This window comes from Neodiprion fabricii, chromosome 1 (assembly GCF_021155785.1).
Source record: "Neodiprion fabricii isolate iyNeoFabr1 chromosome 1, iyNeoFabr1.1, whole genome shotgun sequence".
NCBI lineage: Eukaryota > Metazoa > Arthropoda > Insecta > Hymenoptera > Diprionidae > Neodiprion > Neodiprion fabricii.
Window position 1 is genome coordinate 17,223,843 of NC_060239.1, and position 21,014 is coordinate 17,244,856.

At 34.1% G+C, this 21,014-nt stretch overlaps 2 protein-coding genes across 7 annotated transcripts in view; one reads left to right on the top strand and one right to left on the bottom strand.

The window, feature by feature from the left end:
• The window catches only part of LOC124187809, a 340,932-nt gene that overhangs the window by 198,418 nt on the left and 121,500 nt on the right, over nucleotides 1-21,014 (bottom strand). The window lies entirely within an intron of this gene.
• LOC124178173 (carbohydrate sulfotransferase 11-like) overlaps nucleotides 1,141-21,014 on the top strand; it is a 67,427-nt gene continuing 47,553 nt past the window's right edge. For 2 of the 6 annotated variants that reach the window (XR_006869775.1, XM_046561534.1), the window contains exons 1-6: nucleotides 1,148-1,334; nucleotides 4,967-5,108; nucleotides 5,182-5,330; nucleotides 5,519-5,690; nucleotides 5,779-5,938; nucleotides 6,574-6,773. Coding sequence is in view for 5 of the 6 variants with exons in the window: in XM_046561534.1 (XP_046417490.1) it covers nucleotides 1,312-1,334; nucleotides 4,967-5,108; nucleotides 5,182-5,330; nucleotides 5,519-5,690; nucleotides 5,779-5,938; nucleotides 6,574-6,773 (846 nt within the window). In the remaining variant the exon portion in view is untranslated. Of the gene's footprint in view, nucleotides 1,335-4,966; nucleotides 5,109-5,181; nucleotides 5,331-5,505; nucleotides 5,691-5,778; nucleotides 5,939-6,573; nucleotides 6,774-10,267; nucleotides 10,924-13,128; nucleotides 13,225-13,749; nucleotides 14,369-21,014 lie in introns of those variants that run through there. The other 4 variants (XM_046561651.1, XM_046561731.1, XM_046561483.1 and 1 more) reach the window with 4 other exon arrangements.

Genomic DNA, 21,014 nt, shown 5'->3' on the forward strand with positions numbered 1-21,014 from the left:
AAAAATTACCATGTAAATTCTGCAATTAATAATCAAATTTTAATTTTGTGACAATTACACTGTAAATTGACTGCCACGTTCTAAAAATTGATTTAATTTGGGTAGTAATTGGGTTGGTAAATTTATTAAAAATTAAATTGCAAGTGGGAATTTTGAAAATATGTTATTCGTAAACTATCATTGACTATATCATTTGTCATTCCCGTGTGGACCGTCCATTGCATTATAAATCGAATGAAGTTATGATTTTCGATAACGTAGTTTGGAGTACTTTCCGACAACGCAAATTCAAAATGACTATCCGTTATTCGGCAAGCCTTCACTCAATTCCTCTCGAAATTCGATCGCCAGAATCTCCGCAGCGCTTATCATTTCACATCCACTACATGAACACACCAACCCCTTCATGATCTTTCGGCAACATCGTTGCAAGAGCGAAAAAAAGCAAACTCGCTATCAAAAATTTTCTCGAGCCAGGAGGACGGAATGTGTACAATGGTAAAAGCTTTGACTAAAAGATGGTCCTGTATAATACAGTGAAACAGCTTGACTTTGTAACTTTGTATGCCATGCACTAAGAATGACTAAAAATAATCTATTTTAGATCAAATCAATTATTTTGTCCCGATTAATCAGTATAATTGATTACTTCTCGAACTTGATTAATCGACTGACTCGATTATTTTTCCTCACAATCGGTTTTTCTTGTTTACTCCCATGAACGACGCAATACAATATTAATTTATATCATTTATTATTATCGTCTTACATATTCAGTACTCATTTCATAAAATAAGTGAAAGATAAATGGGCAGTTTTTCTTGAAATTCGAAATTATTTTGAATGAAACTGTAAATTATAAAAAAAAATTTCCGTTATTAAGACTACATACATATTTAAATGTACGAAATTTTGGTTTCAAAAGCACCGTTTCAAAAAAATACCAAATATTCGATCAATCGATTCATTTTTACCGAATCAATCGAGGTATCTTCGATGACGTTTTTGGACTCGTTTAATCGATGCATCCACTATTTTTAGCCGAGTGGTCATCGCTACTATGCACGGCTCAATAACCTTTCTCTTAATCTGACGATTCCCTCCCACTCTTCTCACTGCGAGTAACGGCAGTCAGTGTCTGGTTGCCTAGTCAACAACAGCTCCAAGTGGAATATTGTACAGATTCTTGAGTCGCGGAAAAATTTCTTACCATCGAAATCCGGTTTTAATTAGATGCATGGTTAGTACTTTGCCCTTGAAATTTCGAAAACGTCGACTTCCTTATACGAATGGTTATAATCGCACTGAGAAATGAAGAAATGGTCTGTCATCAGGTGAATATATGAAGTTCACGTTCTTATGGGTGTCTACAATGTGTACAGTGTCTACAAGAAATCCTGCAGCGCACGCAGCGCCCGACTACCTCAAATATGCGTCAAAAGCAGGTTGACATCTTCTTCACATTTTTCAAATACGTGTACAATTACTGCTTTAATATTGCTTCACTTGAAAAATGTGAAAAAGATGTCAGCCTGCTTTTGACGCATATTTGAGCTAGTCGGGCGCTGCGTGTGCTGCAGGATTTCTTTTACCACATGTGTAGCTTGGAACTTAAAACTTAATCAATTTCTCAATTGTTTCGTATTTTTCTGAAACGGTGCGCTTGAAAACAAAATTTCGTAAATTTCAGTATATAGTTTTAATAGCGGAAAAGTTTTTTCACGATTTATAGTTTCATTTAAATATTTTTTAATGGCAGGTGAAAGTATTCATTTATCTTCCACTCATCATATCAAATAGGTACTTTGTCGGTAAGGCAATGATAATAATTAATACTTTAATCACACAAATTCGACGGGAGTATGGAAGGACGTGACATCTCAAATTGTGCTAAAAGAACGTTGACATCTCAGATTGTGCCGGAAGAAGGTGAAATCTCATAGTCAGATTGTGCCAGAAGAACGTGACATATAAAATTGTGAAAGAAGAACGTGACATCTTAATCGAGGTCAAATTTTTCATTGATACGGCACTGGAATTTTGGGTGCGTTATACGAAGAATTTTTTTCAAATAGATTCAGTAATTGTTTAAATCATTTTATCATTTATTTACCCTTCATAATGAGTTCGATTTTATGTGAAAGTTTCTGACCATTCTGTAAGCCCAATGTAGTGTTCTGTGCAAGTATCATTCCAATTCCGTAATGGATATAATTTTTGCCTTCATTTCATAAATTTAAAAATTCAATCTAATCAACATATGAAAATTAAAGAATACCCGTTTGTTCGATTTTATGTGAAATTTTCTGGTTCCACATTATGAAGGCTACATAAATGAGAAAATGATCCAATTATGGAATCTATTGGAACAAAACACTTCGTATAATTCATGCACCTACAATTCCAGTAACGTTTCAATGAAAAATTTGACGTCGTTCGAAATGTGACGTTCTTCTTTAAAAATTTGAAATTTCACGTTCTTATGGCACAACTTGAGATGTCAAGTTCTTCTCACACAATCTGAGATGTCACGACCTTCTAGCACAATTTCAAATATCACATTCTTCCATACTGCCGTCGAATTGACACTATATCGCGTGAAACATGGAAGTTAAATATAAAAACCGATTACGAGGAAAAATAATGGAGTCGATCGATTAATCAAGGTTGAAAAATAATCGGTTATACTCGATTAATAGGTGAAAAAAATTGATTTAAGCGGCTATAGATTATTCTTGGATATTCTTACAATTTCTCTCTGCTTTTGACTAAACTTATACACAATGCTATATGGGCTATTCCGCGTCAACCGGATCAGTCATCTCTCAGATATTTTTTTAATTTGGCATGTGGATTGTGTAGGGGGAGTTAGATTTTTGTGCCAAAGCGCGAATCTCGTAATGCAAAATTCGATTTTTTATTGACAATAACAAATTAGACTCCCATTTTTTTCAAAAATTCATAACTTTGGCAAAAAATTAGATACAATATATTTTTTTTTTTCAAATTACGCGGAAAGCTCCATAGAATTAAAAAAAAAATACGAAATGGTAAAAAAAAGTTGTTATCAATTGTTTATTTAACAATTAATTTTTCAAAGATTTTTAAAACAGTGACTGACACGATCAAAAAATTTTTTTAAAATTCTGACATGTTCCTTGAACTGTACTACAACCTGTGAATTAATTCTAGAGGGGCGTTTTTCTTCGTTTTCGAGTAAAAAATCATTAAAGATGTCGATGCGCGTGAAATTGCGGCGCGCCGAGTCTCTACGTAATGGCGGGCGGCCGGTTGCCGTCCACCGCTACACCGCGGTGGCGTCGCAGCGTTATTTTAGAGTCATTTTCACGATGTAGGACATGATTGAAGAATCTGAAAAAAATACTGTACCTTCACAAGGCCTGCTCAAAGCGATAAGTGAAGTTTCAGGAATGTGTTTTTATTTTAAAATAAGTAGCAAGTTATGTAATTATTATCATTTATGTGCACTCTCATGGTGTGTAACCGTTATTTTGAATCTCTGTAGTCAAAACACGGTGAAAAACACATTCCTGAAACTTCACTTATCGCTTTGAGCAGGCCTTGTGAAGGTACAGTATTTTTTTCAGATTCTTCAATCATGTCCTACATCGTGAAAATGACTCTAAAATAACGCTGCGACGCCACCGCGGTGTAGCGGTGGACGGCAACCGGCCCCCCGCCATTACGTAGAGACTCGGCGCGCCGCAATTTCACGCGCATCGACACCTTTAATGATTTTTTACTCGAAAACGAAGAAAAACACCCCTCTAGAATTAATTCACAGGTTGTAGTACAGTTGTACACTGTTTTAAAAATCTTTGAAAAATTAATTGTTAAATAAACAATTGATAACAACTTTTTTTTACCATTTCGTATTTTTTTTTTAATTCTATGGAGCTTTCCGCGTAATTTGAAAAAAAAAAAATATATTGTATCTAATTTTTTGCCAAAGTTATGAATTTTTGAAAAAAATTGGAGTCTAATTTGTTATTGTTAATAAAAAATCGAATTTTGCATTACGAGATTCGCGCTTTGGCACAAAAATCTAACTCCCCCTACACAATCCACATGCCAAATTAAAAAAATATCTGAGAGATGACTGATCCGGTTGACGCGGAATAGCCCATATATATAGATTTCGCATTACATTGTTATTATATTTTATCTTGTAATAGCATCAAAGATTGCGATTCACTCAATTCGTAATGATTATTTACAATTAGGAATGGATGGCTATATTCATAATTTGCTGAACTTCGTATCATTTAATTACATTCTTGATAAGTTGTACGGCAATAGATTTTCAAGTTTATATATAGCAGTTAAGATTGACAATGAGTGACAGGCATGTAAACTATGTAACGAAAAGTTATGCAATGGCATTCGAAAAAGTTTATTAAAATCAGATTGCTGGATTAAAAGTTGCAATTTTTAAATGTGTCTGGGTCTACGAGCTGCTCCATACCTCCAAATGAATCTAAATTATTTGCAGCCCTAGCATGCAAATAATTAAATCTGAAAATATACAACGATCTGGCACCGCATTATTTCCATTGATTTTCTTGAAATTCCGCCAAATATTTTTTGAACCTGTCCATTAAAAGTATAAGAAATTGTTACTAGGAAACAATTGGGTAATGAAAATCACCAGAATAACTTGTGCATAAAAGTTGATTGAAATAAGAAGCAACCATTGTGTGTTGTTCCTACAAAAATAGATGTTTAGCATCATAACTTATTCATGTATTACTTGTAAACATAACTTAATGTCACTACAGAACTTATTGATAGTGACAAAATTTATACGGGATTCGTATTGAATTGAATTCAAAATTTAGTATTCTTGGTTAATTAAATTATTAATTATAAGCAAAACCAGGTGATAAAATTTATTACCTATATCAAAATTACTGAAATTCACGAATAGAACGCTGAAACGTTGCAGGCTGACGAGCTTGATAGGAGGACTGGCAGCTATCACTAGCATTGTTACAATTATTTTTCTCATCAAAAAAATCGAAGGAGACTATACAAGAGATGCAGTCAAGCCCCATCAAACAGACAGCCATGAGCTAAGATTGCTTTTGGTAAGATAAGTCAATTCAAAATGTGCAATAACGATATGAAATGTTCTATTTAACTGAGCTACTGTCGCTTCAGGATGAAGCCAACAGAGATAATAACCGCAGAATTTCTACGGTGGAAGAAACTTGCAAACGTCGCCATTTGGGTCGGTATCAGGATCGGAATTTCGAATCTTTCTACAAACATCCGCCAGCTCCACAGTATACAGTCTTCTTCATTGACATGTAAGTCTAATTGTAAGATATGAGTTTAGAATATACGGTTCACGGACGAATGCTGATTTTATTGGCGGTACAAGTCAGTATGAGACTTGAACGACACTCATCTACGCTCATAATGCGCTGCTTATACCGATCAAAACTACAAAAAAATCCAGATTTTCACGATTGATTTCTCAAGTGCATAAATCCAGGGTACACAACTTATCTTACTGCCCAGTATACAAGGCTGGAAGTACCACATGGTTTTACAATTTATGTTTGCTGAATGGAATCCCGGAAGAAGCACTAGCTAACAGCAGTGGACAGATTTCGATAATCGCACGAAGCGTCCTACCGGAAATGGAATTATCAGAGGCCGTAGAGGTGTGTTAAGTCAACAATTGGTTACACTTCTTTTTATGATGATTTCAGAAGTCAGCATTCGGGAGATTACATACATTTTTTTCCTCAGGCTTTGGAAAAAAGTCGCAAACTGCTTGTGGTTCGACACCCTTTTGAACGTTTGCTCAGCGCATATCGCGATAAACTGGAAAATTCTGTGGCGGGCAGGGAACATGGGACTCTTCACTTTTATAAGAAATACGGATCCAAGATTGTCGCAAAATTTCGAGGTGATGGGCGGTTTTCATTGTCTAATGCATTACGGCGGACCTGTCATGTTTATCTGATGAAATAACATTCATAAAAAACTTATTATACGCATTTTGTGTTATCTGTGCTTCCTTTCAAATTGGTTTGAGCGAAAATAGTTGAGTGATTTTAATCTATTACATGACAAACCTTGAGCTAGAAATTTTTTTCCTCAAATGAATTTCAAATCATTGAATATACGTACATCCAATATGATATTTTGAGTACCAGCAAGTGCTTGATCACTACATAAAAATCAGTATAGTATCAGTTCTTCGAAGTTTTATATTAGCACACGGTCCTTATTGACCTGATGGCAACTGACAGTACCTGTACAAAATTTGCAATCACAAATTCATGTACATACCGGAATAATGCATGCCGATCGGTATAATTTATTATACAATCGTGAACTGCTAATTCAAATGTTTGAGTTGCAAGATTTCAAACATTTATACCAAAATTGAAATACAGCTGAATTCACATAACGTATATTCTGAGTGAACACGAAATTCAGTGAGAGAAAAGTAACATTCATTTAATTTGATTTGCCCGTGAATGAGGTTCCTGCAAAACGTTTAGCAATAACATTATATTGAAGAGAAATAAATTTCAGATGAGAGAATTGCACCTCCAAGATCTGATCAGGTAATCAGACCGAAGGACATTCCTCCTCCCGCAGGAATAGAGCCAACGTGGAGAGAGTTTGTCCAATATTTAATCCACACGGATTTGGCTAGTTATGGAGATGATCATTGGATGCCTTATTATCTATTTTGTACCCCGTGCTTGATCAGGTTTAACATCATCGCAAAGGTATTTATGCATCTTGTGCAGGGATTTTTCGGTATCACAGGTCACTAATCATACGTTAAAACAAAATGTTGACGTTTCGGCCCTGTGAAGGGGGCCCTCTTCACAACTGCAATTTAATTGCAAACAGTTATTCGTTACAAATCAAGTTAACGAAATAACATCAAGGAGAAGAGTAAGTTTGTAACAAGTTGTGAAGATACGTACATAAATACAAATGAAAACAAAACTTAAGCTTCGTGAAAGATCATCTTAAATCCAAGAGATTGCCAGGTTCTTCAACTATAGCGACATAACATCATTGGTCAAATGTTATCATATCTCTCTACACGTTATTCATGGATATTATTCTGAACACTTACCCTATAAAGGGCTTATGTTAAGACCAACAGAACGTGAAATTAAACACGAAGCCACACTGTCACACCAAAAACCGCAAGGACAGTGACGTTGACTTGTAAAAGAGAGTACGACAACACACCTGCCTAAAAGTCGACCAACTCGACAAACCAAAATCTGTTGTCAATCTCAATCTCACTTTCCACCAACAACTAACATATTTATATATTATTATTTGAATGCCTCTGAGTTAGATATTCTGTAATGAAATGGATTAAACACTGTTTTTTATTAATCAAGTTGTGGTGAGCATCACTTGAATTATCGGTGTCGAATCGAAGAATCACCGTGTTGTCGTCACCAGTAATACGAGTATTTCATATCTCCAATATGATTCTCTTTAGGCTGTTTGTTTTTGTGGGCCCACGAAAATATTCCGTTTATGTTCATTGGAAACCCTGATTTTTTAGCGGTCTACCAGTTTTGTCCCGTTATCTTATTATTTAAATGATAAGGAAATAAGGTAGTGGCCAATGACCGTTTCGTGTATTGAGAGTCTGCCAACCTTTATTATGGACGGTCAAAACTATACTGTCTCTGTGCCGCCGAGGTACATTGTTGTGTTAAATGTATGTAGTAATGTGTATTATCGTGTATGTATTTACTGCGTACTCGTAGCATATGCAACATTCAATATAACGTTCATTTCAATCCCTACAAAGTATTTTGTACACCAAGTTAAAATTTTTTATTCGGGTTTTCTATGTTCCGGTAAAACGAATAACCTTGACAAATGATTGACATTTCTGCAAACACATATAACATTGAATTTCTGCAAGAGCCGAACTATTGCCGGAGACAACCCCTTGACATAGAGGAATCTCAACAGAGGTCTAGCAACTGGAACAAAATCACCATTTCAGACTAACATACCGAGTAATTCTTTTGTTTTGTCCTTCTAATAAGTTAGCCTAGCATCAATGCATTGATTAATCAATCGCGATGGAGCGTCGTTAAATGCTAAAACCTCTTTTATAAAATTAATGTTTTTGTCATGAATTCTATTATTTGCCAATAGGATCCCCCTGTCAACTAAAATATATAGATTAGGTATTTTTTGTTTAAGCGTATGATGGGACTCAAAATTCATGCACCTACGAGACCAGGTTCGTTTTTCGTACCAACCGGTACGAAATGATTACACTGCTCAACAGTGGTATTGTTGTCTTTGATATTTGAGTTGCCTTAGGAAGATTTGTATGTCAACGACCCTAGGAGTAAGCGAATTTTTTCGAAATTGGCTCTAGTTATTTATTTCACCGATATTTTCATATATGACTCGAAAAGGCAATATTTATGTGAAAAAGTCTATTTTTTTTTTTTTTGCAGTATCTTAAGTTTATCAAAAAAATACTTTCGATAGTTTTCGTTATACTCACTAATTTCTTACTGATTACTTTGTTCCGACTAAAGTGAAAAAAGTTTAAAAAAAATATAATTCTTTCTTGTTCCCGCCATAAAAAAGAGGGCACCGCGAGTTTAGTCAAAAGGGAGGCTATTAGGGTATTCCAGAAATCAAAAATGTTGTTTTTAAAATGTATATCAAAATTTCGGTAGAGCATCTCAAATAGAATATCTCAGCCAAATACGCGCTCTTAATATTGATTTTTTCCATTTTCCATTTAAATAAGACGTAAAAACGCTTCTTTTATAAACTATCTAAATACAGCTTCTTATAGGACATTATGGTCTATAAAAAAGTACTAACATAGAATTTTCCTAACTCCAACTGATTAAGAGAAATTATCCTATAATTATTAAGTCCTCTCGAATACAATACTACAATAACATAAAAATTAGAGCAAATATAATATTATATGTATAATCATAATTATTTTCGTAAATTCTACGTTCTCAAACACCAGAATTCACAAAAAGAATTAGAGAAGCAAAAAAAATTTTTTATTCTGTAGAGCTGTATTATCAACCCATTTGTCTCATCAACATGTGCCTTATCACAGATACTTCGACGAAATTACTTTTACCTTTCACTTCCATTGCAGAAGTAAATTGTTATCTCGCGTGGAAAATAATGAAATTAGCAAGAACATTGTTCAATGAACTTTTAGGTACTGTGAGTAGGATGTCACCCACGTATCTGTGATAAAACATTGGCTGAAAATTAAAAGTACTCAGGGATAATATTTCTAAATCTGACAAGATAGGCGACAATCAGGATCTCATGGGCGCACCAAAAGTTTGAGCATAAGTGGAGCAATGAAACTTAAATATCACTGCATCAAAGCATAAACGCAACGTATTGAGAAAATCATCTAACGGAATTCTTATGTTATCTCGCAGTTGATCTTAATTATTGATGGTCGCGTTTATTGCGAAATCAGTAGCCACATTTTTAATTAAAGAAACAACGTCAAGAGAAACAATATTACGTCCATCAGGGATCTCAACTTCAGCAATTTCTTTAACAAACTCGAAACTATCCTTAATGTTTGAGGCTGGTTTAAAGCAATAATATTTAAAGATGTTATTCAGAAACCTAGCTAACTGATACGTCAAACTATCAATAAAAGAAACAATGATGACCCTTTGGTACTTCCTTACGGATCCGACACGGATAATTTAATTGATGCCTACTACAACTTGATTCATAAAAAACGGCGTTTTAATCCTTTTAATGGAAACCTATCTACTTCAGAGGTTGAAAAATTTTAATATATATGTTGGTCGTTGCCGACATTGAGATTGAGACTGACACCAGATTTTGGTTTGTCGTCTTGGTCGACTTTTAGACAGGTGTCTTATTGGACTTTCTCTACCAGTCAACGTCATTGTCCATGCCATTTTTTGTGTGCTACTGTGGCTTCGTGTTTGATTACGCGTTCTGTGAGTTTGAACATAAGTCCTAAACAATGAGGGTATCAAAGGGCCCATAAAATAATTGATTCTTGGTTTTTCCTTTCTTTTTGGGGTGTATGTTCAGAATAATACCCACAGACAACGGCCCCCTCTACACGGCCGAAATGTCAACATTATGTTTTAACCTTGATTAATGACGTATGATACCGAAAATTCTTCCACATTTTTTCGGTAAGGTCGAGAACTTAATGGCTTCTACATTTATTTATCTTATCTCTTAGAGAACATAATTCCGAGCACAACGGATTCTATACGAATCATTTGATTCTAACAGGATTGATTGAATTTTTCAACTCACGATTTATTGCAAACACTTACGGCAGTTACTGACTTGAGCAACTCCGTGGATATCATCCATGGCTAACGTTTCGTCTCTATTTTTCATACTTGATTAGAAAGTTACATACTGGATTGGCCTTCAGTAGGTGTCAAATGAAATATTAATCGAGCCACCCTCTAAAACAGTTCTAAATCCGTAAATAAAAATCCACTTAAGATTCCAGCTATATTCGTTAAGAGTATATTAAAATTTGTATTTTCCCAAGATTTACGTAATAATATCCCTCAAATCCTCTTTCTATGATAAATTAGTTTTTCCATCACCATAAGGACGAATCACAGGTCAATGTCGGGATCCTATTGCTAACCCACACAGCACGAAATATTTCAAAAACGTTTCAGAAATATCCCAATCGAGACATGTTATATTTCATTGCAATGTTACAGAAATAAGTCAGAAATATGTCCATGTCCGCATATATAAGTACATTATGTAACTGTTATATGTCTAAGATATGTCAGAAACATTTCCGTAACATAGCAGAAATATTTCCATGATACATTTCAGAAACGTTCCAAAAATATTTCATTTAAAGCATTTCATGTTTCATCGCAGCATTTCAGAAACATTTACATGATAGATTTCTGAAACGTTCCAGAACTATTTCATTTGAAGCATTTCATGGTTCATAGCAACATTTCAGAAACATATCAGAAATATGTCTGAAATATTTCTGATATATTTTGTGCCATATGAGTGATATGTGATTTGTGCCGTGTGATATGTTGAATACGAAAACCTATTATTGAACGGCTCGATATTTAAATTACAGTCACCTATCTGTACTCCCAAACGTTGATTAAAATGCTTATTCAAATTCTGCTGTGATACTTCGTACTGTTATCACCTAGTTGGAATTCAAACGGGGATCATCGCATTACTACATGCACGTCCTAACCACTACGCTATACTACCACTTACAGAATCTTCCTAGGTTTGCCCGTATCATTTCTTCAAAGCAATAATGAAATTCATCAATAATAACGAATTAACTGATTCTTCACAAAATTCAATTCTGTCGGCACGGTATGTTAAATGGATATTATAGTATAGAAATATGATTTAAAGTGAAGTTTTTTGAAGTAACAAAAATGTTGGGTGGCATCTTAAATACGGCTAAAATATTTCTGACATATTAGACACGGCATACTTAGACAATCAAAAGTTTAGTATATTTTTCTGTCAATGAAAGTGTTTTGTTTAAAATAACACATGACTGAAATTTTTCTGAAATATGCGAATTAGGATGCTTTTTTTGGGCTATTTTTTTCGGTCCCATAATGAGATTTTGTTGGAAATACAACAAAAAAAATTCCCTGAAAGTTTGAGCCCTTAATATTAATATTAAGTGCTCGCCCAAGGGATGTAAAGATTTCCCGCTTAAAATACACGTAAACTTTAATTTTTTTCTTTAAAACATCTACAGAGGCATTTTATGGTATAGTCTAGGACATCAGTAGGTTTTCTTCGGAATGAAGTGCTCTACAAAAGTGCTCATTGCGGTGAAGTCGTAACTCACACCGGCGAGGTCGTACGGGCCACCCAAACTCAATTTTTTCATGAAATTCTTGTTTCTTTGCCCCCATCTCGTAAATGACCAGAGCTACAAAAAAAATATTGAACAGATTTGTAGAAAATTTGATTTCCTACAAAAAAGTTCCAGAGAACCAAATTGCTAACATCGATGTTTATTGAGATATTGGGCTTTTAAGGTGAGGAAGTATGGAATTTTCATGAATTATTGAGTTAAATTGTCGAATTATTGATTTTTCATTTTCTAATGTCACACAAATTATCAATTATTTATTTCCTAAGTTGCAAATGATTAAAAAGTTGAATAACTGAAAATTTTGAGACTGAAATTCGAAAAAAACATTTCAAAAGGGATATTTTTAAAATTTTTATTTTATTTCTTTATGAATTTTTTATTTAATTTTCCCCCTGATAATTTTAATTTATTTATTAATAACTTAATACCACTAAAATTCTAGTTAAAGATAAGATGTATATGAACAAGACAAAGAATATATGAAGTATATATTTTTACTACTTTGTATTATGATACTAATCACTGATTAGTAATCAGTTTTTGTTTACGTAAACTACTACGGAACTGTACGCTTTGACGTGACCTTGAATGAGTTCGACCAATTTCCCGTTTAACTGCAGCGTATTCTTTGTTTTCGCGTACTAGTTCCGCGAGAGTAAGAACAAAGCTCCGAGTGTACTGAGTGGCCTAACGTCGTGAAACGTATTCTGTGTTAAATTTGAGGTTACGTTGATTTCTAGCTCTACAAATATGTGTGAAAAAATTGGTAAAAATATTTACAATTATTTAATTGGATTTGAAACAACTGAAATAAATATCAACAAGTTACCTGCTTATCGTGAAGTGTTGAATTTATTTATAAGCATCAGTCTCTGAATATAAATATACGAAACAGTGTTACTAGTGTTATCAGTGATACAAATGCTCTTTGGGCAAAGCTAATGATACCAACTATTCATCCTCAGCATGGTATTCAGAAGTTAAAAAAATTTTACACTGAATATTTATCAATTAAAAACATCGTATTAGAGAAAAAAAATCGAAAACACAACAAAAAAATGTTGAAAAGTTCAGTCAAAAGCTTGATAAATTGTTTGACATAGCAAATTCTACGGCGGTTAATAATTTACCGAATGAACTTTAACGATTTTTGGTTGAATGTCGAAATGGAAAAGTTAATATCCACTCGCCAGTTACTTCTTCCTTGCCACAAACAATTCATCACGATCAATCTGATGTGAAACAGGAGATAACTAATGAAGATAATGAGAACAACAAGAATGATAATGGTTAGTCTCAAAATTACAATATTTTTTTACAATTATAAATTCTAGAATTTAATCATCAACAATTTTCCAGTAATTAAGAGCATTTTGGTGTGATTCAGATAGATTTTTGTTTTGTTTATTTGTCAAATTTTCTTTGCACGAAAATCGTTCTCAACCTCATACTCACAAAATTAAGTTCAATAATATTTCTTATTAATTTGAATGTCTGTTTCAGATTGATAATACTTTCAATTACTTTCTTGTCATTAATTTATCATTTTCAATGAATTTGATATTAGCTAAATCCGTGTATAAATTTGGAGATTGAAAATTGATCTAATCGTAACAATAATTTTAACTTATAAGTAGAGAGTTTGCTTAATATTTTTTGGAGTCAGATATTTTTACAAAAAATAAAATATCCGTGCGATCAAAAAATTACTTCCTACCATATTTTCATTGAATTACATATGCTGGAAAAGAAATCAAAATTATATTTGAATTTGTTATATCCATTAATTTAACTCTAAAAATACTTTATTTCAGGCTTAAAACTATCTCAACACTCAGTGTCATCAAGTTTTTATAGTCTAACATCACATTCCAGTGGGTTGAAGCGAGCTTGTTCGGATTCTGAGAGTGAACTCCCTGTACATCCTAAAATGAAGAAAATCAACATTTTAACTCCAGAACTGGTATCAGCCCTAGATCGTACTCAAACTAGGGATAGGGGCTAAATATTGATAGATTTTTTATTAGATAGATATTTGCGATAATATTAACCCTTTCGGCCCGATCGGTGACTGTAGTCACCCAACGCCTGACGCTCGCTCTGTACGAGCGGTGACCATGGTAACCCAACATTTCACGCTCGTTATGTACGAACGGTGACCATGGTAACCCAACATTATGTTATAATTTTTTAAGCATTTTTTTACGAGCGACTGCACTCGCTCTGCGTAAGATAGCGTGGTATTGTGCGTCTGACGGGCGCTTGCAGTTGTTCCGTAAGTACGGACGCCTGCCGCGACTGCTCGGTCAGCGGGGACGGCGCGACGTAGAATGCGTCCGTACCGAAAGGGTTAAAGCAATGTGTTTTGGTACAACGGCTACAAATACTAGTAAATTATTATATTGTTGGAATAAATTTTTGACTTTATGTTATTATTTTCTATCTATTTTAATCATAACATCAAATTTTTTAAGGTGAGAATAGCGGTGCTTGTACTTTACTAGAAAAAAAACTTGGTCATGATTTATTGTATCTAGCTTGTCGTCATCATACGTCGGAATTATTGCTACGAAATGTCGCAGAAGTTGCTTGGCCAGTCACAAGTAGCCCAAATGCACCTATTTTTAAAAGGTTTAGAGATAATTTGAATAAAATGGATACTTCCGTTTACGAAATCGGTACAAACGATGTACAAATTGCCGATATTTTGAACGACAAAAAAGAAGATATTCTTGATGTTATTGAGAATCAATTGAAGGTATGAATAATTTCGATTTTATACAAACAATTGAACATTTACCTTCAAACAGTTATAAACTAGTGGTTAACACCGTTTTGCGTAGATTAAGAACAGATACGAAGTAATAACTTTCTAATTTTCTACCTCATTCAATTTACATATTATAGATCTATTTTTGCTCTAATATTTTGTAAATTTTATTCCTTTTTTAACATTATTGAAAAATTTATTAACTAATAAGAGTATTCTGCATACGTCTCTATTACTGCGCAAATAACATTGACTGCCGAAAATAATTATGTACCATTTTCTCACTTTCGTATTTCTTTTTCTGTTTTTCAATTAGAATCATCAACCAAGGGACGACTTGTAACGGTCTTTTCGTTATCGCGGGTTGCTTAGACTAGAATTAACTCCAACTGAGGAGCCTCTCGCAATTAACAAAGATCAGCCGCTATCAATTTACTTTTTATTGTTTTTTATTTTTTTATTTAAAACGGAATTTCGGATGTTCGGTATGACCTAATGACATGCATCTATAAATTGAAACCGAATAAAAGAAGCGTATAAATATGAAAGAAAATAATAAATAAATTGTATAAATAAAATGGGCACGGCGGACATCTAGGACAATAACAATTCCATAAACGGCATACTCGTAAAATTACAGATAAAATAGTACAGGTCAGAATATAAAACTTATCATAAGCGTGTCTTTGGGGATATTCTTCAAATCCCAGTTTCCATTTCCTCAGTTGCGCTCGCTAATTCCGTGCCCGGCCAATTGGACTCCCCTCGTCCGTCATATCTAGGTGGTTTTCTGTGATCAGGAATCCGTAAAAAGATGAGTCGCTGCTAAGAGTCCTTCGTTCTCGCAATAGAATCCTTCCGCGTTTTACTTCATTTTTCGTCAGTTGTATCAATTTGTTCGTTATGATTTCTTTATTTTAGAGCGCACTCTGATAACGATCGACCGCTCATCCGTCGTCTATCTCTTACACTTCTCGATCGATTGCCTCTACATATGTCCTATAACCGCTTAGGTAAAAGCCCCCTCCCCCCCCCCCCCTACGGACCTACCTATTACTGAGTCCCGTAGTCACTGCTTTAGCGGCTAAATTCAACTGTTACAGACTATAAAGAATTTTTAGCGCTAAGCAGTATCTTTTTGGGTGGTAGTAACAGTCAAGATGTAAAATTTAAAACTCCTGGTGCTTGTCACCATGCAAGATGGCTCTCAAAAGCTCTTTATTGTTTGAAAATATATTTATTTCGCAAGCAGTTCAAAGTATCAGCAACGCTACTGGATATTCTGCGTAAAATATGTGTTTTTATTGTGTTATTTTACGTAAAAATGTGGTTCAGTGCTCCAAACGCGATAAAAGCACCTAATTCGGATTTACAATTAATAAAAGATCTCATCGAGTATCGAAAAATTCATCCAGACACTGCCAATGCAGCACTTGAGAAACTATCTAGACATTTATGGTATTCGCACGAACAGCTGGCTTGCTTGGCTCTCTTCAATGACACAGTGTTACCGGAAGAAAAATTAGAAATTGTTGAAAAAATGAACAGTAACGAAGTTTTCAAGAAACCAAATAAGCGTTGTTCAGTGCCTTATAATCTAATTTCTTCTCTTGCCGATAAAAATATCAGTGATTTTGTAACTCCAAATTTATCGTTCATTTTTACACAGTTTAACCTTCCTTATGAATTTTTAAATACTGAACTACACACGGGAAAAGAATCCTGATTACCAAAAATGTCTTGGCAAATTTAAAAAGTTAAAAGTTGTGAATGATATTGCTGAACGAGGAGTCGCTCTTACTCAGAAATTTAATGAAGCTTTAACTCATAATGAAGATGAAAGGCAGAACATTTTTCAAACAGTATACAACATCATCGTTCGCAGTATCCATTGTGTACAAAATCAACTTACTCGGAGAAAAAAATTTCCTGAACTGTTTTATTTGTATTTTTAGAAAATACATTTACTGTGATTCAATCTTTTGTTATTCCTTACATCTTTATAATTCATTAAAAGCACCATTAAATAAATTTTTATTTTTTTAAGATGAAAATTGTACTCAGGCATAAATATTTTTTTAACAGCCATTCATTTTCACGCAAAAAAGTTTACAATTCAAAATGAAAAATCAATAATTCGACAATTTAACTCAATAATTCATGAAAACTCCATACTTCCTCACCTTAAAAGCCCAATATCTCAATAAATATCGATGTTAGCAATTTGGTTCTCTGGAACTTTTTTGTAGGAAATCAAATTTTCTACAAATTTGTTCAATATTTTTTTTGTAGCTCTTGTCATTTACGAGATAGGGGCAAAGAAACAAGAATTTCATGAAAAAATTGGGTTTGGGTGGCCCGTACGACCTCGCCGGTGTGAGTTACGACTTCACCGCAATGAGCACTTTTGTAGAGCACTTCATTCCGAAGAAAACCTACTGATGTCCTAGACTATACCATAAAATGCCTCTGTAGATGTTTTAAAGAAAAAAATTAAAGTTTACGTGTATTTTAAGCGGGAAATCTTTACATCCCTTGGGCGAGCACTTAATATTAATATTAAGGGCTCAAACTTTCAGGGAATTTTTTTTGTTGTATTTCCAACAAAATCTCATTATGGGACCGAAAAAAAAACAGTCCAAAAAAAGCACCCTAATGCGAATGTTATGTTCCAGTTGAGATATTTTCGAAACATTGCAAAAATATCAGGTACAGTTGACATATTTTTGAAACGTTTCTTAAATATTGTAAATATTACATTGCAATTGCAATGTTCCAGAAACATTTGAGAAGTATATTCCTGAAATTGTGTAATGAATCTGAAACGTTGTGATATTGTTGAAATATTTTTTACATATTTCGTATTGTGTAGAAATTCGTTTGAATCGACTCACAAAGAAACATGTTACATTACCTTTTACTTCATGCGATCAAGAATCAAAACCATGTAAGTTTTAAAATGCATCAAGTTGATGAATCACAAAAGGCGGTAAAATCCGTGCCAGTAACCTTATCCTAATGAAAATGTGTATGTGTCAAGTCGCATAATATTTCTGAAGAATTCAATGTGTAATTTATTACATAATTTATCTTGTAAATTTGATGAAAGATGTAAGAAGTCGCATAATAAATTACAAAAGCATGAATCACCAGATGTTCTAGATCAAAATTCATGTAGTTCAGTATATAATTGACTGTGTGATTTTTTATCTAGTGTACCGAATAAGGGTTAGCTGAAAATACCATACAGATCGAGTGACGAGATTTTATTTATGTCAACTTGAAAATATATTTGGTCTCACTCAAACAGTTTAGTTATTTTTTCCGGCGCATTTAATTGAAGATCCAATAGTTTGTGCATTCGATTATTCATTTTGGGAGAACGCTGCACGTCGTCTAGTTTATTAAATGTATACATGACACGAAATCACGCAAGCACGAAGGACCCCATGTGACAGAGTAAAGGTTAATATAAGTTACGGAGGTAAAAGTTAACAATAAGTTACGGTTAAGTCAAGCAAGGAGGTAAAGCAAATTAATTGTAACCTGCATATCATGAATTATAAATATAATATTTGTCGTATAACACTCCCATGTAGATTATGTTAGTATAAGAGATGGATTCAGTGAAATACGACTAGCAAGTATTTACTATCTGTTTTAAATTTCTGAAGATTGAATAGTTGCACGTTCAAGAATCTTCGTTCATATTATCATATGTCTAGTAAAACACATAAGGATGCTCCTTACAACCTTCACTATTGGTTTAATACGTCCTACCAGACGTCTGGTAATTTTCACCAGGTCCAATGTAACTAGATTATCTGGTATATTTTACTCAACTGTTTAGTGAGGTACACCAAAATCATTATTGAAACAACCATGCCTTTTTTTCATGTATCTCAGATGATTTGCACTTTCGTACTTTATTATGTGATTTCTTAGATATTTTATCCAATGTACAGAATAAATCGTTGTAATAAATTACACGCTGAATGCTTTCAAAACATTGTATGATTTAACAAAAGGAACATTTTCATTAGGGTCGAAAGGAGGAATGACTCCGATCACTAGAAATGTTCCATACCCGTAATAATAGGGGATCTCACGACATTAAACCTATCAGGACACATCTCCCACAGTTCATACATACAAGTCGTCGTGTCATTCATAGGAGAACACAAAATGGCCCTGCTGCCATGTCTGGGACCGGTCAGCATTGAGTCCTTTTCCACACCACCGTCGAGGTAGAGTCGTAGGTGCATTTTTTTTTCTTTGTGTATCCCCTGTAGGTCAATCTACGAATATTCTTTGCGAAACTACTCAACTCTCCTTCGTTTTGAAGGGCCGGGTTGCGGATCATCTCCGGTAGACAAGTTGTCATCGATGAAAATCATAGGTTCTTCGTCTATGAGATATTCTGTGTCACCGCCGATATGAATCTCGTTTGTCTCGGCAGGTAACAGTAAAGGACACTCGTCCTCGGTATCTTCTTCATGCAGTGATGTTAAAACGTCTAGCACGTCCCTTCGAAACGAAGGAGAATTGAGTAGTTTTGCAAAGAATACTCGTGGATTAGGCCTGCAGGTGATACCGCGAAAAGAGAAAAACGCGCCTACGACTCTACATCGACGGTAGTGTAGAAAAGAGCTCAATTTTAATAATATATTGACTAAAACAGAAAATAATAATTTAAAACATAATAACATCATAATAAAATAAAATATTACTCGAAATAAAATTAACAACAATTTTTCAATACCTAAATATCTCACTTGTTCTTTACTCTCTTCCTTCCGCAATGCTAAAACATCAATAAGAACAAACCGAATGAAAAAAACTAATGAGTCTAATTGTTTATTAGGAAATGCTCTATAAAAAAGCTACGAAGCATTTTTGTTGTAAGATTTGAAATTTCTGAGTTATTTTTTTTTGAGGATAGTACAATTTCGAAATTTTTTTAGGTGAGTTGAAAAATTAACGACGGAGCCAGGAATCGAACCTGGTATCTAGAGATGCTTTGCCGGAGACTTACTCCACTAGACCACCTAGCCGCCCTGACTACACTGTCATTAATTTCTCTCATCACCTGTATTTCGAAATTGTTTTTGTTTTCGTGTGCCATTGAATTTGTTTACATTTGGAATTCGTCGCAGAGACACATTTTAGACTTGTGTGTGAAGCTTGTTGGTATGTACACACATATGCTGTAAGTGGCTATTAATGTGAAATTAAAATTCACTTTAGCCATTTACTTTTGAACGGCTACGCGTTCATTTTGGCGATATGAGCTACGCATATCATATTTTAGCGAGAAAAATTTGCTTGAGGATAGTACAATTTCGAAATTTTTTCTGAGTTATCTCACCTTAAAGTACTTCGTTTCCTTATTTATCGTCTTTTCTGCTCATAATCTGTTTATTATTGATTTCAGATGAAAAAGTTATAAAAGAAAGTTATAAATGATTGTGTAAGATACAAAAATGCTCTTCACGAAATTTGTATCACCCTCACGATTACGAAGACATATCAAAAAAAGAATTACACCCTTAATTTCAAGATAGCGGCCTAATGACAACACCCCCCGTCCCGAAAACTTGGTTTTACACTCACGGCTGACCCCCCTACGATACGAAAAAAAAAATCGCTGCCTACCAAAAATGCACGGTCAAATCACGGATTGGACTGGACTATAAATAGATTTAAAGATTTTGACAAAGTAAATATAATACTGAAATAGTACCGAGCTTATTCATCATCGTGATGCTAAAGAAGTGTTACGCATAAAAAGGATTCAAAAGAAAGTATTACAATGATCTTAACAAAATATAGTTTTCTTAAGATAAGTTCATATTGAAAGGCACCCTTTCCTCTGAACGGATACAGTTGGGATTTAACGTAAATTTTTTTATTGATTTGAAACTGTTTTGAAGGGCCGTCTAATGAAAATTGAACTTGATCCTTACTAAGGGCCAGTCTATTATGCAGGGTGGGGCATTTAAAGTGTGATAGAGCAATAGTACGCATACTATTGATGATTCTAAGAAAAGTTTCAGATGAAAGTTACGTTCTTCAAGAAGGCCGTCATACTGGACCATCTTATTTCTTTTTCGGTGAAGGCGCTGAAGCTACGTCAAGGTCAATGCTACTTTTTTAAATGGAACAATGTATTTTTTTTTTCTACGACATTATTACTGAACTTGAGGCTAATTCAGTGATCTACTTTTTATGGGGTTTTGTCGAAGAACACGTAATCGCGGTAGCACCTACCAAGCTTGACGACATGAAAGAAAGAATACAGCCCGAGCA